General features: G+C 38.1%; 1 protein-coding gene across 1 annotated transcript in view; it reads left to right on the top strand.

The window, feature by feature from the left end:
* Positions 1-14,056, top strand: part of CPEB2 (cytoplasmic polyadenylation element binding protein 2) — a 100,817-nt gene that overhangs the window by 23,245 nt on the left and 63,516 nt on the right. The window contains exons 5-6 of the mRNA XM_056855115.1: positions 8,600-8,690; positions 10,923-10,973. Of these exons, the coding sequence (XP_056711093.1) occupies positions 8,600-8,690; positions 10,923-10,973 (142 nt within the window). The remainder of the gene's footprint in view (positions 1-8,599; positions 8,691-10,922; positions 10,974-14,056) is intronic.

Genomic DNA, 14,056 nt, shown 5'->3' with positions numbered 1-14,056 from the left:
TTAGGTTGAGGTGTGCTTATAAGCTTGGTCCATAGTTAGTGCGAATGATATTTATATGTTTACATGTCTACTGGGTTCGTTAACCAGCAACTAGTGCTTCGGTTCCTAGATTTACCGAGATATTTCTGTTTTCTAGCATAATTTTTAAAAATATTTTGCTTATTCAGTTGAGTTTTTTGGAAGAGGCAGACCTGGATTATTTCTCATTTACTGATTTTCTAGTGGTAGAATCCTTTGTAGACAGTTCAACATAGGTATTCGTGTGGGTCATGTCGAAGGTAATGCCTTCACAATGGTTGACCCGAGTCTTTCTTCCTCATGGCATCTTTGGTCCTTCCCAGTGCCATCTATTGAATTTTTATATAACTATTGTTTTTATTCACACCAGTGACTAGGGTTGCCCACTGCCTGGTAGTAGCAGGAGATCTCTTGCTGAGCTCCAGCCGATAGAGATCAGATCACCAGGAGAAAAATGGCCGCTTTGGCAATTGAACTTTATGGCATTGAAGTCCCTCCCCTCCCCAACCCTGCCCTCTTCAGTTTCCTCCCCCAAAATCTCCCACCGGTTGAGAAGAGGGACCTGGCAACCCTACCAGTGGCTGAAATGTGAGATAACCAAGTACAACAATTTTAATCAAAACCTGAGCTGTAGTAGTTAATTTTTAAAAAAGTTGTGATCTGCCATAGAACAACCTCACTGAAGAAGATAACAGCGGTTACCCAGACCTCATTGCTGGTGGGAAGGGGCTCACTGTATGGCCCATTTTCAAGAACTCCACCCCACTACCCTGTTCTCCTTCATTTGGCCCTCAAGGTCCTTTGGACCTTGTTGGATGTTGCCCTATTGGGTTTTTTTTAATAATATTTTTTATTATTTTTCATAATATATAAACAAGCAGTTCAACAATTGATAAAAGTCATCAAGAAAGAGTAAAAAACAATGAGTTATTGTTGAAAATACAAGAATTTCAGATTAAAGATTGGTTTATGTACTATAAACTAAAGGATGTATTCAGTAAGGATAATAGGCTGGGTTTTAATCAAGCCAAATCTAAATTTGAGATTATATTATCTAAGGGTAGCAAAGGAATGATAGGAAAGATTTACAAACTATTTATAGAAATGAATTTAGAACAGGAAAGGATTAAACCTGTGATGGTCAAATGGATGAGGGATTTAGGTTATAATATAGATTTGGAGATATGGGGAAACTTATGGAAAAAGGAATTTAAATTCGCTGTTACAAATGAAATAAGAGAAAGCCTATATAAAATGTTTTATAGATGGTATATAACCCCAGTGTTATTAAGTAAAATGACAAAAGACGATAAGGCTTTTTGTTGGAAATGTGGAACAGATACTGGAACATTTATGCATGTTTGGTGGTTTTGTAAAAAAATTAAGAGATTCTGGTGTTTGGTTTTGAATGAAACTAACAATTTGATCAAATCAAAAATCAAAAAAGATCCTGCCTTTTGTTTATTGGGAATTCCAAAAAAAGATCTAGATAAAGGTGATAGAGTCATATGCCAATACAGTTTTGCTGCAGCAAGAATTGTTATTGCTAGAAAATGGAAGCAAATAAGTAAACCTTCAATTAAAGAGTGGAGAGAAAAACTATGGTTTTATATGCGGATGGCTAAAATTACAGATTCTTTACATGGTAAAGATTTAGATGAATTTTAACATACATGGTCAAAAGCCGCCGCATATTGGGATAAATTGGCAAAAACGGATTTTAAAGGTATATTTAACGAATTATAGTCCAATGTGATTTTTAATCAATGAATATAACAACAGATTTTTTCTATTTACTGTCATAACACTTCGCCGGAAGTCCAATGGTGAAGGGCACTCAGGTGGGTGGTAGGGTATGGGGCACTATAGGCCTTTTTCTTTAAAAAGAATAGATAGCAAACACTAATGTATTAGTTTAGGTCGTAATAGTGCGCTCTATATGTTATATATATATATATATATATATATATATATATATATATATATATATATATATATATATATATATATATATATATATATATTGTTTTCTTTTTTGTATGTTTTATTATATAAAATCAATAAAAATTTAAGAAAGAAAGAAAGAAAATACAAGTATTTTAAATTAAAATTGATGTTGCTCTATTGGTGCTGGTTGCGAAGCGGCCCCCATAACAGTTCAAGCTTCAGGGCCCCAAAAATGTAGGTGCCTCTAGTATTCTATTTCATCTTTTCCTGGTCCTTCTCATACTTCAGTTTCCAAACACAGAACTTGGTCACAGTTGATATCCTGAACAACTACACATAATTATGGATCTGGATGATTTCTGGGCTTCTGACAGCGAGCTTGTAGTTCACATGGGTAGCCCTCATGTTGATATCCTGGTTGATCTGTGGAACGTGGATGTAACCATGTACTTGACATGAGCTGTAGCTTGTGTTTTGTGGAATTATTAATTTGTTTCCTGAAAGGCTTGTATAAATAAAAAGAAATTCCAGAAGGACAACTGTATTTAGTTTGCTGCAATTGAAAAAAAAAAAAGGCTGCTGTGGCATATTAACTGGATTTGCTGTTGCCCTAAACCTTTATGGGCTAGAGCTCCTTTCATATGGATGACAAAGTAGTATCTTTCCCACCAATGTTTATGCCATAATAAATGTGTTAGTTTTTAACATGCCAGAGATGGCTCTGTAATATATGCAGGAAATATCAGCAACATAATTACAGTGGCTTCTCATAAAATTTTTCAGTCTAAGTTATTAGCTCTTCTCTATTAAATTTTCCTGCCCTGACCTGGATGACCCAGGCTAGCCTGATCTCATCAGATCTCAGAAGCTAAGCAGGGTCAGCCCTGGTTAGTATTTGGATGGGAGACTGCCAAGGAATACCAGGGTTGCTATGCAGAGGAAGGCACTGGCAAACCACCTCTGTAAGTCTCTTGCCATGAAAACCCCAAAAGGGGTCGCCATAAGTCAGCTGCGACTTGACTGCACTTTACACACACACACATTAAAATTTTCCAAGTACAACATGAAGCAAAAAGAGGAAAAGGTCATTCAAATTTCAACTAAAATTTTAGATGCCTTTAATACTTTATTAAATGCCATAGTATAACAGCTTATGAAGAAGTTTCGTAAAACAGCTTTAAGCCATTTAAATGCATTATTGGTTGGCTGTTGGGTAAAGTATTTGATCTTCACAGGTATGTTGATATCCACAGACACAGATGTATGTCTCTTCATTGAGCTTGAATATTTATGTTTAAGTGTGCAAGCGGGCATTGCCGCTATTTAAAAGGCTGTGAGAGCTTAGCTTCCTTGTACATCCCCATTGCACTTTTTCAGGTGCTGAAACAGCTGCGGAGATGTGTGTGCAGCCGTTCCAGTACTTGATAAGGCACGGGGGGTGGGGGTGGACAAGAGCACCTCAGACAACTGTGCTGTAGGACCCTCACAGCATTTAAAATGACTTTAAAATTGCAGTAACGACCTTGTGGTGGCCATAAAGATGCCATCACATCTCATTTGTCCCTTAGGTACATACAAGTGTGCCAAGCACTTAGGTCATATTGGAAGGAGACATTATTTCAGATTAACAAATGTGTTCAGTGCTCTTTAATTTCTGGATTGCTCATACTCCAGAGGTATAGCTAGGAAGGAACAAAAATATGGACAAAATATTGTCGAAGGCTTTCACCGTCAGAGTTCATTGGTTCTTGTAGGTTATCCGGGCTGTGTAACCGTGGTCTTGGAATTTTCTTTCCTGAAGTTTACATCAGGACCACAAAACGCAGCATACAAACAAGGATAAAAGAACATGAAAGATACTGCAGACTTGGCCAACCTGAGAAATCAGCAGTGGCTGAACATGGACTGACACAAACAGGACACAGGGTCTTATTCCAAGACACTGAAAGACTGGACAATTCTACCAACTATTTTGTCAGATTGCACAGAGAAGCCATTGAAATTCATAAACATCAGCACAACTTTAACAGAAAAGAGGAGAGTTTAAGAATGAATAAGGCTTGGCTTCCTGCCCTGAAAAATCTCCAGACAAAGACAACATTCAACAATAGCCATACAGATTAGTTTTGGATTACACACATTAACAGATCACTTCAGGATACAATGGTTCCATATTAACATACCATACCCTCATTAGCACATTATCTTGATACTTACAGGACAATACTTTTGCAGGACAATACTCAGCTCAAACCCAACCCCTTTCTGACTATATATTACTCTTCCTACACCCTTGACACTGAGAGACACTGTCCTTCAGTGTTACTACTCTGAAGATGCCTGCCACAGTTGCTGGCGAAACGTCAGGAAAGAAAATTCCAAGACCACGGTTACACAGCCCGGATAACCTACAAGAACCAAAAATATGGACCTTACTATTCTAGCTCCTTCATTGTTTGTTCATGTGAATGTTTTTACAGACAAAGTCCCTTGTTCTCTTTATAGGATGCCACTGGTCATGTCATAGTGTGTTTTCTTGCACTGTAGGCTCTTGTGAATGTCAACTTACTTTGAGGGTGAAACAGCTATATGTTCTTCTATCATTAACATGTCTGAAGCAATGCATAAGTAAGGCATAGTCCTCAAATAACCTCAGTAGAAATGTGCTTATGCTCACATGAACATTGCTTCAGAAGCCATTATTAGTATAGTTCTGTTGGTGCCACTGTATTTGGACACTTGTCTACAAATATATAAAAAATAAAATCTCTAGATTATACTATTATTTGGACACTGTTCTTTGAATTTGGATACATTTAATTTGCTGTGTGACCAGGTCAGGATTTACACAGTGAAGTAGACCTAAATTTTGGAAGACTTGCAAATTGGTTCTCAAAACTCCTACTTTATATTAATATTTTAATAACTCTTCTTTTTATATTTAACATCATATATTAAATTACTGAAGGACTACTTGAAAAGGTAGATTGATTCATTAATGCCTAATGGAGGCATACTTTAGGCTCAGTTAGCGTTGTGCCTCTTAAAATGTCCTATTTGTATGACAGCACCTGACAGGTATATTGTAATTTCCAAGGAAGCTACTTGTTGTGGATTATCAGGTCAGCATTTAGGCAAAGCTGGATGTATTGCCAGGTGTAAGTTGCTACTTTAACTATTTAAGATCTTTCATGTTGTGTGTGCTGCAACAACTACATTAGCTAGCTCTAGATAAATGCATTTTTGATCAAGGGCAGCCAAGCTGAGAGCTGTTAGTTGGAGCAGTTATGCCCATGTTTGCACTAAATCAATATTTTTTTATGACATACAGCAAAAAAGGTCTTTGATGAAGGAACTGTGTTCTAGTTGAAGCTAGTATAAATGTGTTTAAGAATTGAGGGGGAGTAATAAATAATACAAGCTATTATCTGTCTTTAGAGATGGACTGGGAAATTGAGGTCTGTTGATTAAACCTCAGGATTTGAGTGGATAATCTCACAATTTTTTGGACCTTCTCTGTAAAAAGGTAAAGGTCCCCTGTGCAAGCACCAGGTCATTCCTGACCCATGGGGTGACGTCACATCCCGATGTTTCCTAGGCAGACTTTGTATACGGGGTGGTTTGCCAGTGCCTTCCCCAGTCATCTCCCCTTTACCCCCAGCAAGCTGGGTACTCATTTTACCGACCTCGGAAGGATGGAAGGCTGAGTCAACCTTGAGCCGGCTACCTGAAACCGACGTCCGTCAGGATCGAACTCAGGTCGTGAGCAGAGCTTTTGACTGCAGTACTGCAGCTTAACACTCTGCGCCACGGGGCTTTCTCTGTAAACCTTGTCCTATATTGAGTTTATCAGTATTCCTAAGTGAAGTATATGCTGAGTGTGGGTAAGGATGCTCTTCTGGTCATTGATAAGGAAGTTGTGTTCTTTCAGATATCTCACTGTGGTGGCTATGACCTTATAAATTTGCTCCCGCAATGGAGAATGCACAAGTAGGGTATCATGACAGGGCTGCATCCCCCTGATGGTGGAGTAGTGCCAAAGACGACACATGGTGACCAGGCAAAAAGAAGAGCCCTTAACTGATAGCATGTCCCTGTGTATGTAAACCTCAGGTATTTTCAAACGGGATGGCAGTGTAAGTATATGGAAATATGCCTCCTTGAAGTGTCTTTCTTAGGACTTCACCTGTAGACGGGTGCTGTCTCCATTCAGAAATGCCTGTATTTGAGAAATGTGTTCAGGAATTTTTAAAGTCAGTGTTGTTCTCCACATACAGGTTTGTATAATTTACTTGCCTTGTCAATTGCTGAGGTGAGTTTTAATATGTGGTAATAAGAATTTCCTGATTGGCCTTTAGTGTATTAACAATCCCTAGTACAAGAGAAAATCAGAGAGCTCTTTTTCACCCTTCCACATTTTGATTTTTAGTACAAACCATTCTGAAAAAATCCTGTTAGGTCTTTAGAGAAAAATTCTTTGAGTCAAAGCTGGAGATGGAGTTTAAAGTATACCTTAGCAGGGCTGTCCACTTTTCAGTGTTCTTCATTACATTCAATCTCATCATTTTGAGTGTAGAGTTTCATCTAATCTATGATGGTAAATGGTATCTGTAGCCTGTCCTTTGGATACTGAAGCTGGATTTGATGAACATCGCTTATTTGTTGCCTCTGCGTTCAGTAATATTCTGTCCTATAGCCTTTGCTAGTAATAGCAGAACTACTCAGATATTTTTACTGGGTAAACAGTACCCTTGCAATAGCTATGCTAGCTGCCACGTCAAAGAACCTTTAAAATTTGTTGTACAAAAGACACATAAACAAAGAGGGCTTTCTTCCGTGCCTACTCTTGGATTATGAATCACTTTGGCAGATATCTTCAGTGGGGCACTTAATTTGCATGCAAACTGAGCTTTCATGCTGCCTGTGATCTTTTTGAGTTCTGTGGAAAATGAGCATGATGGCGTTCTTAGGGCCCAAGTAAATGCCTGACGGACTCTTTCAATACTGGCATCCATGCTGCACTTGAGAGAGGGATGCTATACACCATGTGTTTTACCTGTATGGAAAATATACGTGGAAGAACTTCAAATAACTTCATGTTTGAAAGATATACACTTGAGTGTATTTGCGATTTCATTGTATTTTGTATGTTTTAAATTTGGATTTGTAAGTTCCCTTGAGCCACAGGCAAAGGTGGGGTATAAATATTTTAATCAGTAAGTGTAAATAAACCTTCCTATCCAATGAGATTTTCAGAGGACCATTTGTAATCTCTGCGCTACGTTAAGTTGGAAATCTTAGTTTTATATTAAGAAATGCTAGATACAAGAATTATATCTAAACAGTTGAGCTCAAGGAGTGAGGTCTTCCATTGGAGACCTTGATTGTGTGCTTAAATAAAGACGTAAAAATCTTGGAAATTTTGAAGCTGAGGAAAGACATTGGTTATCCATTTTTGTTTGAGAAATGTTAGGGGAAAAACTGACATAATTCAATAATTACTTTAATAACCTAAAATCCATCATTTATAAGTCAGCGCAGAACATTGTACTATATGGCATATTGATAAAATTTAAAAGTTATGCAAGCAACATCCAGTACCAGAGAGGGCTGAAAACTGCTGCTCCCCGTGCTTCTTGTAGGACATATATCTTTTTGACATCTGAATGTTATAGCATATATAAGAATTATCCATTGCTTGCTACAGATTCTCTTACATAAAAATTTTCATAGTAAACTTTTTAAGTGAGTAAAAGCATTTTTCTCATGCCAAAAGATTTTTGTTTTTTTCAGTGTTCCTCAAAATTTGTATTTTTGTTTTTTGTAAATATGGGGGTGGGGGATTCTGAGGCAGCAAGCAGCCAAGGAAAAAAACAGTGTTGTTCCTAATTTTTTGGCTTTCCCCGCCTGGCCTTCACACTACTCTTCGCCTATACCATCAGTAGTGTCTGTCAAGGGGACGCTAAAAGCAATATGTATTCTATTGTTTTTATTGCAAGGCGATGGCAAATATTGTTGGATCAGACATAATTAGTGTAGAATAATGTGTTAGGATATATTAATAATTAGTATTGAGCAGCAAGAAGCCCAAGGGACAAAACTGGCTCTTTGAGAGACACTCCCCTTATTAGCTTACCATGCCATCCTTATGCCTCAGAATAGCTCACCAGGAAAACTAGTTGCTGATCAAGAAGTACTGGAACACTGCTCTTTTTTCTCCCTCTCTTTCTTACCATTCCCCCCTATTATTCTGCCTGAAGTTGTACCAGTAAGGAGCAATATGTTAGTGGGAAGACCAGGAAAATAAAAACCAGTCCTTTAACTGGGCAATGAAGAACTTGTCGAGATCAAGATTAATATTGTAATACAAACTTGTAGAACAAGTTTGCCTAGATGGTTCTGGTCAGGCAACCTAACATTTTTCCTAAGATTGACTGCTATATGTTCTTTATAGTCCTCCCAAATTATAATCGAGAGAAACTGTTCCTGTCTTGATATTCTAATGCATTGCCAGTATATGAAGAAAATCCAGACTCCTTAGCAGATCTGCTGGAACTTTCATGTAAACACTTTAGTTGTTTCTTTGTCTTTATAATAGTTGTAGCTCTAATCCTAAGGATTTGTTCTTTTCTAGGATCGAAACAGAATGTATGACAGTCTGAACATGCACTCGTTGGAAAATTCCCTTATTGATATAATGAGAGCTGAGCATGATCCTCTTAAAGGTATGGAGCTCATTCTGCTTTTCCGTATTCTTGTTCTGGAAGAAGTAGCATGGGATATATTGAGTCAGTGCTGAACTTGGACTACATGCAAACATCATGACAGATTTGTTTTTGATGGAGCATGAATGCAGCTTGTTGTCATGTTTGTGTCCTCCATCCCTCCAATTCTTCATTGTGTACGGAGTATAACTGAATGCACCCTGGTTTGTTTTGTTTGTTTATTTATTTTTATTTGGACCCCGGCTTTTCCTGGCAAAGCTGGGCTCAGGGCAGCTAAGAACGTATAAACACAACCATAGATAATATTTTAATATAATATACAATTAAAACCATAAAACCATATATTGTGTGTGTAAAGTGCCTTCAAGTCGCAGCCGACTTATGGCGACCCCTTTTGGGGTTTTCATGGCAAGAGACTAACAGAGGTGGGTTGCCAGTGCCTTCCTCTGCACGGCAACCCTGGTATTCCTTGGCAGTCTCCCATCCAAATACTAACCAGGGCTGACCCTGCTTAGCTTCTGAGATCTGATGAGATCAGGCTAGCCTGGGCCATCCAGGTCAGGGCAAAACCATATTTTTTTTCCCTTTAGGTGGTAGGGTAAAACCATATATTACCCTATTACCTAAAGGGAAAAAAATATCCCCACATGGTGGCAGGCCCAGATGATAATGGGCAATCACCAGCCAGTAGTGATCTCACTACTACAGTGGATGGAGACAGAAATAAAGGAGGGAGGAGAAGGGAGGGAAAAAGGGAAGGAAGGAGAAAAGGGAACAGGGGAAGGAAAACCAGGGAGAGGGAAGGAAAGGGAGGCCAGCTAATATACCATCACAGCCCTCAACCATAGGCCTGGCGGAACATTATCTCAAACCCAAATTGGCCATGATGTCAAAATATGAGTGCCTGGGCAAACTGGACTGTGTTTTCTTCCCACAAACAGGGATTCTACACCACAGTTCAGTTCCACTTCAGAATCCCCATTTGTGGGGAAGAAACAAATCCAGTTTGCCCAGGGACCTGCAGTTGAACACCATGGCAAATGGGAGTTTGACGGATTAAAGTTTTGCAAACCACTAAGCTTGCAAGCGTAAAGGAAGGCATGAGTGAGTGTGTAAGCACAAGGATAGCTGTGTATCGTGAACAAACAGAGGTTTGTGGCAATGTTTGAATGCGCTATGTATTTATATTGAATCAAGCAAAATAGGGCCTGTTAGATCATAGAATCATTGGAAAGGACCACCTGGGTCATCTAGTGCAACTCCCTGCACAATGCAGGAAATTCACAACTACCTCTCCCCCACACCCCCAGTGACCCCTACTCCCATGTCCAGAAGATGGCCAAGATGCCCTCCCTCTCATGATCTGCCTAAAATCACAGAATTAGCATTGCTGACAGATGGCCAATCTAGCCTCTGTTTAAAAACCTCCAGGGAAGGAGAGCTCACCACCTCCAAAGGAAGTATCCTCAGATAGGGCCACACTTTCCATTGATGTAAATTCTATATGCCCAGTAATTCATTAATGTACACTTCATTATTTGTCACTGCCCTTTTCGAAGACAGGATTCTAAAAGGTGAAGAATTTTGTTGCATATTTGGGATTACACTTCATAAAGCACTTTGATAAAGTAGAAAACATTTTTACTATGCAGTTGCAGAAGTTTAGAACTAAAGATTCTCTATTTTGATTTATCTAAATATTTTCTGTTTTATACCTTAAATGCTAACACTTAACAGGAAACATTCATAAAACTTGTATCATCATAAAATATTCCTTAAGATGTTTGGATTCAATGAAAAATAAATTTCTTAAGTAGTGCTTTTAGTTTGAAGTGAAACTTCAAATGTTGTGTGAGGGTTTTCAGCCATTTGAAATTTTCCAGTGTGACTGTTAAGCAACTACATAGAAGTTTTCATAGTGGGAATGAAAAAGAAGACCTGAAGTAGTTGCACTATTTCTGACTTTCCTGAAACAAAGAGGACCTTTATCCTCTTGGAGTTGATCCCAGAGCAGATTGCAGATCTTATGACTGAAAATTGAGGTTAAGAAGTTCTTTTTTTCAACTTTAAATTTGGTCAGAGGTAGTGTTAGCTAATGGAGTAAAATATTTGCTGGTTTGCATTGACCAAGCAGAGCTCGAGATGTATTTAAACTTCAGTGTAGTTACATTTTTGTCTCTTGTCTTTCCTTCCTTAAGTATGAAAAGCTAAATTGTCTATATTTGTTCCTAGGTCGTTTGAATTATCCACATCCAGGGACTGACAATCTTCTAATGTTAAATGGTAAGAGGTAATCTTCTAGCAGCTTTTAATTATCTCCCATTTTAAGTTCTAAATGTTATTGCTGCAATATATACCATTGCCTTCTATTACTGAATATTACTGCTCTGTTTTCCCAAACTAAATTTCCTCCCGAAGTTTTTTAAAAAAATACTTCTTTCAAAAAAGGAAAAGAAAACTAAGGGAAAAAAGTCAAAAGCAACTAAATAAAATTAAAGAATAACGTAGAGATAAAAATATAACAACAGTGGAGGCAGATCTACACAAGTAAAAGGTTTCCAAATATCTAAAAATTAGTCCATATGCAATTGTTGTCTATATGCCATGTGTTCAAATATTGATAGAGTTTGAAGGTCCTCAATCCATTGATTTACCAGAGAGGGGTATTTATCTTTCAAATGTTGTAATATGAGTATTTTAGCTGTAGTAAGGGCATGGAGGGTCCATTTTCATTGACCACTGGTTAGCTTCCAAGAGACGGGAAGGTAGTTTAAAAGTACGTAAGCATCCTCAAAAATCAATGAACATTCTAATACAAAATTGATATAATAACTTTTCCCCAGAAAAACCAAATGATTTGATATACTCAAAGCATATGTTTAAGGGGCACATCCTGTGAGTTACAATGCCAGCAGTTAGACGCTTTACTCAGTCCATTGCTAAAGAGCTGCTGTAGTGTCCAATATAAACAGAAGTTTTTTGCTGAATAAGCTGCAACTTAAGATCCACAGAGAGAGCAGGTATAAACCTTAAGGCCATGACTTTGGCAAAATAGGGTGATCTAGTGCCTTATTCCATTCATTCCTGAGACTGCATATCATGCTTATTAATTGACATCAAATATTTATAGACAAATATTGTAGGTTTCATTTTCTGCCTTGATTCAATTAGAGTTTCCCAAAGCAAAAGGGACACTTAATGCCACAGGACCATATTTAGATACCAACAGATGTTGCAGTTGTAAATATTGCCATTCATCTGAAATTAACGAGTCATGTCTAGACCTCAACCAAGAAAAGGACCAAAACTCATCATCATAGTCTATCAGTTCGTCCAACGTAAAAGCCCCTCTGTCAGGCCAAGCCTTTCATAAAAATATTTCTTCCCAATTTTTAGGTCTGGGTTGGTCCATAATGTACATTGAGCATGTGAAAATGGATCAAATTGATACTGTCTTGACATTATTCACTACTGTTCCCTAGCTGCAGAAAATGCAGGAGGAATGGGATCCACTCTAGTATAAGTTGACCCTAATGCATTATATTTGGAGAGGGGCACCAGTCAAGAAGCCTCCAAAAGAGACCAAGATGGATAATCCAACTACAAGGAGCAATCCCAGTAATTAGTACAAGTAAACAAGTATGCTTGGCTGTATAAACTAAGATCAGGAAACCAAATCCTCCTTCGTTGAATGGAAGTTGCTGTTAGTGCCTTCAGAGGGCAAGACTGGACTCTGTAGATTGGCCTTCATTGCAGTGGTCCACCTGGATCTGAGCTATATAACTTCATGTTGCAAGTGGAGGCTGTCATGATGGAAAGCCAGCAAGGCAGTTGGAAGGCTAAACTAGAACCTTTTCCTCTAATATCTAATTTAAAGGAAAAGTTGCATGAATAATCTTGTAAACCCTCACCTTCCATCTGAAGAGGTATAGCCCTGGCACTCAGTTATTACTATTTTAGGGACTCAGCCTAAGAATCTATCCAATACTGATTCAGAATGATTTTTTTTTAAAGCCTTCAGCTTTTTTTTGATAGGATTTAACCATACATTTCCTGTGTCCCAAGCTAGCTGTTGTATTTATCAAACTGGAGAAATTCATTTTATTTTGACGCTTGGGCCCTGCAAAAACCCCACAGTCTGGGTTTTTTTGTTTGTTTTTAGTTTTTTTAAAAAATATTTTTCTCTATGAGCAGAAGAAAGCCAGGAGAAATCAATTGTTCCCACATATTGACAGTCCTGCCAATGGCTCTAGTGAGTACCAAGCTGTCAAAGTTTTTCAAATGTTGCATCCTGGCCAGAGACAAAGAAATGGCCAGCTCACACATTAGCTAATATTTTGACACCCAGGAGGTGACAGAAACGTGGATTGCAGGAGACTAGATAGGATCTTCCTGGAGACCCCAGGAAGAAGAGGTTTTACCCACAGATATTGTGAGAAGAAATGAAACCCAGTGGCATGAAGTGAGAGGGATCCAATTTGACTGATTTCATCTGGAGGAAGGAGTTCTCACACCTATGCTGCATCTCGATGGCTGCCATTGCTGTGTGGAACAAACAAAGGGCTGCCTAATCAAAGACTCCAAGGTCATGGGAAGCTTTTAGAATTCTGTAATGTGGAAGTTTAAATAGCATATGACTTAGAATAAGATCAGGTAGGGCTTGTATAGAGTTTTAAAAATATATATTTTATTTATTTTATAATATGGATACAGAAGGAAAAAGGGATGAGTAAAAATAGGAGGGTATCTGTCTTATGATAAAAGAAAAATATAACATAAACATAACATCTTAGAGATTAGTCGAGCAGACTACATTGTAACTCTTATTTTTAACTGTTATCTGGGCAGAAATATAAGTACATTCGAGGAATAAACATCCACTATATTTTATAACTAGCCAAACAATTTTCTACTCTACACTAAACAACTACCTTGTGATTATATAACATTTAATTTTTAATATTATTCTGGTTATCCTTCAACCTCAACATATCTATAAAATAGTTTCCATTTATCGTTGAATTGTTCATGTGTCGCATCATTAGTTGTATTCATCATATGTGTCATTTTAGCCATGAACACCATTAGCCCTCAAGTGGTGATCACAGCAAAAGGCATTGACCTATTTGGGCATCAATAAATAGATATATGAAGGCTGACGAAGCGACCACAAAACGCCTGGGAATCTAGACCAAGCGTACCTGGCTTTTGTGTTTGTTTCCCCCCACCCGGTTATTTATTTTATATTGAGGCATTGCCAGCCACAGGAGACCGTCAATCTGCTTCCCCTCCCCTGGCGGGAGTTTGGCAACCTTTGTGGGCAGTTACGGCCTTTCCTGACCGGGAGTCAATTTGTCACTGCTCTA

Source organism: Euleptes europaea, chromosome 9 (genome assembly GCF_029931775.1).
Source record: "Euleptes europaea isolate rEulEur1 chromosome 9, rEulEur1.hap1, whole genome shotgun sequence".
Lineage (NCBI taxonomy): Eukaryota > Metazoa > Chordata > Lepidosauria > Squamata > Sphaerodactylidae > Euleptes > Euleptes europaea.
This window is presented reverse-complemented; position numbering and strand designations above follow the sequence as displayed.